Here is a 3230-nt window from a genome sequence, read left to right as displayed (position 1 = left end):
AAAAAAAAGTAGTTCAAGATATGTAAAAATTAATATCTACAACAAATGTACACATAGAGAGGTAAAGTATTCAAAGTGCCTGCATTATTTGGAAGAACTTTATACTTTAAAACCATCAGGGTCTAGGGAGATGGCTGAGTAGGTAAGTGCTTGCGAGAACCTGTATCTGGATCCCTATCACCCACGTAAGAGTTAACTGCAGCAAGCATCTGCAGCCCCAATACAAGGGCGGTGAAGACATGTAGACCCTAGGTGTTTACTGGCCTCCCAAGCTAGCCAATCATTAGGCTTCAAGTCTAGTGAGAAACCCAGGCTTCATGTGAGGATGCCAGGAATGGTACTGTCTTTCATCCCAGCACTTGGGAGGCAGAAGCAGGTGGTGCTCTATGAGTTCAAGGGCAGTCTGGTCTGCGCGGTGATTTCAGGCCAGTCAGACATGCAAACTGAGACCCTATCTATAAACAAACAAACACACAAGAGGGCAATGGATTCCATTACAGATGGTTGTCAGACACCACGTGGTTGCTGGTTGCTGAATGAAGGTCCTCTGGAAGAACAGTAAGTGCTCTTAACCACTGAGCCATCTCTCCAGCCCAAGACTTTATTGAATGAATAAATTTACAGTGATTTTTGTCATGAGGTTCTTATCTTGTTGTACATAGGAAGTTCTTAACAACAAAACAAATCAATTAAATGTGATAATAAAGGATAGTGGGGACCACTGAGCCCAATGAAATATAAAATAAAATCTAAATCAATAAAAAGTTTAAATTAAGCCNGGCATTGGTGTCGCACGCCTTTAATCCCAGCACTCGGGAGGCAGAGGCAGGCGGATTTCTGAGTTCGAGGCCAGCCTGGTCTAGAGTGAGTTCCAGGACAGCCAGGGCTACANAGAGAAACCCTGTCTCGAAAAACCAAAAAAAGTTTAAATTATGGAACTGAATATAAATATTGTATTCTTGACATTGTAGGGTTCATTTAACATTATTTTCTGGGTAAAATCCTAGGATTCTGAACTTTTCTATTTTTGTTTATTTGAAATGGCAGTGTGTGTGGGGGGGGGGAAGGGGAGGGAGTCTCATTATGCAGCCCAGGTTAGCCTTGTGCTCATTATACTGCAAGCTGGCTTCAATCTCCTAAGTGCCCCAAAATTTACATGACCTCAATATTATAATTTAAAAATATTGCCAGACTTGGGCAGTGGTAGCACACACTTTTAATCCTAGCACTTGGGAGGCAGAGGCAGGTAGATCTCTGAGTTTAAGGCTAGCCTGGTCTACAAAGCAAGTTCCAGGATAGCCAGGGCTAAACAGAGAAATCTTGACTTGAAAAAACAAAAAAGTTTATCTTTGTGGGCTACTGACACGCACCAGCAGTGTAAAGCATTTCCCATGTGCTCCTGATGACCTCAGGTGAAGGTGGAAGGAGGAGGCTGATCCCACAACATTGTTCTCTAACCTCTACAAATGTGTCATGGTATGCATGTGCCCACAAGTATCACATACACAAACATACAAATAAATAGGGAACTCTCACTTAAAGGATTTCCAAGTGTCCAGATATCTCACATCTATGACACAAACCAATAGATATACTGAACACAGGAATCATACTCTGTGCATAATCCATGATCCACTTACCGAATCAGCTGCCAGATGGTTACTTGAGTTGGTAAACTCAGATACCAGCTCATCAGCTACCTCATTGTATGACGTTGTGCCTTTCCGCTGAACTTTCTCACACACCTTCATGGAAAAATGTCTCAAGCCTTTCCCATTTTTATCTCCTTTTTTGCTTCGTTTACTAGAAGAGAAAAAGATTGATGAAAAAAATTAATATTCTATTATACTTAGAGACTTCCTCTACAAAACTATGTAAAAAAAGCCAGAAGATAATCACTTTGTTTCTGTTACAAATGAAGAAAATTTAAACTGAATGGAGGAATGTTTTCAAATTTAATTTTTATCTTAAGAACTTAACAATACATAGAATGCTTTTCTATAATTTCATTCATTTAGTAAGCAAGTATTGACAAAATTATTGCTCTATGCCAGTCACTATTAGATACTGGAAACAAATCTGTAAAAAGCTATAGTAACTCTACCTCCTAGAGATTATATGATAGTTAATACTTATCTTTTCTTTGACATTAAAACTATCACGATCTTTAATCCCAGCACTTGGGAGGCAGAGGCAGGCGGATTTCTGAGTTCGAGGCCAGCCTGGTCTACAAAGTGAGTTCCGGGACAGCCAGGGCTACACAGAGAAACCCTGTCTCGAAAAACCAAAGGAAAAAAAAAAAAAAAAAAAAAAAAAAAAAAAAAAAACTATCACGATCTCGGTTCTTACCTATTAAAACTTGAGGGGTCAGTTTAGTTCTAATAATATACGAGCATCAAACACACACACACACACACACACACACACACACACACACACACACACACACAGAAACTGTCTTAGGGACCAGAAATATAACAATGCCAGTGAAATTCTTTTCCTCAATGAGTCTTAGAGCATGATGATAAAACACATAACGAAAGGTAAAAGTGCCAGGCCACAGTTATTGCAATGCTTTGTGGGAAGTGTGAAGATGGACAGCTATTCTAACCTGCAGGAAGATGACTTGCAGGGAGAGTCACCGACATTGAGCAAAGGCCAAAGGAAGGATGTGAGTCGAGCTTTAGTCAGGAGAAGCAGCAGAAATACAGAACGGAGAAAACAGAATACACAAAACAAGCAGGGCAGAGTCAGCCAGTACAGCATGCGAGGTGAGCCATGACGGAAACAATGAAGACCAGGCTGTGCCTTAACAACGAGGCAAACGAGTCTGACTTCATCGCATCATGTTCATCAGCATAATCTGACTTATTAACAAATTATTTACATGTTCTGTGTTATGTACAAAAAAGGCACTAACCATGTTCTTTCAAAAAGACATTTTCCTTCNTTTCCCTACATTCCTGCTGTGATTGTCAACTTGACTACATCTATAATTAACTAAAACCCAAGCTGCTAGTTTTCTTTTCTAATTTTTATTTCTTCAAACAGGGTCTCACTAGGTATCTCTGGCTAGTTTGGAACTCACTACATGGGGAAGGCTAGCCTCAAACTCATAAAGATCCAGTTCCATCTGCCTTCAGATTTTTCCTCCCTCCCTCTCTCCCTCTCTCCCTCCCTCTATTTGTTTTGTTTTTTTGAGACAGGGTTTCTCTGTGTAACAGCTTTGG

At 40.2% G+C, this 3230-nt stretch overlaps 1 protein-coding gene across 8 annotated transcripts in view; it reads right to left on the bottom strand.

The window, feature by feature from the left end:
• Tfdp2 (transcription factor Dp-2) overlaps positions 1-3230 on the bottom strand; it is an 83225-nt gene that overhangs the window by 23096 nt on the left and 56899 nt on the right. For all 8 annotated transcript variants that reach the window (XM_029481298.1, XM_029481300.1, XM_021171518.2 and 5 more), the window contains one exon: positions 1641-1803. In XM_029481298.1, coding sequence (XP_029337158.1) covers positions 1641-1803 — 163 coding nt within the window. The remainder of the gene's footprint in view (positions 1-1640; positions 1804-3230) is intronic.

The sequence above is a fragment of the Mus caroli genome, chromosome 9, assembly GCF_900094665.2.
Source record: "Mus caroli chromosome 9, CAROLI_EIJ_v1.1, whole genome shotgun sequence".
NCBI classification, from domain to species: Eukaryota; Metazoa; Chordata; class Mammalia; order Rodentia; family Muridae; genus Mus; species Mus caroli.
This window is presented reverse-complemented; position numbering and strand designations above follow the sequence as displayed.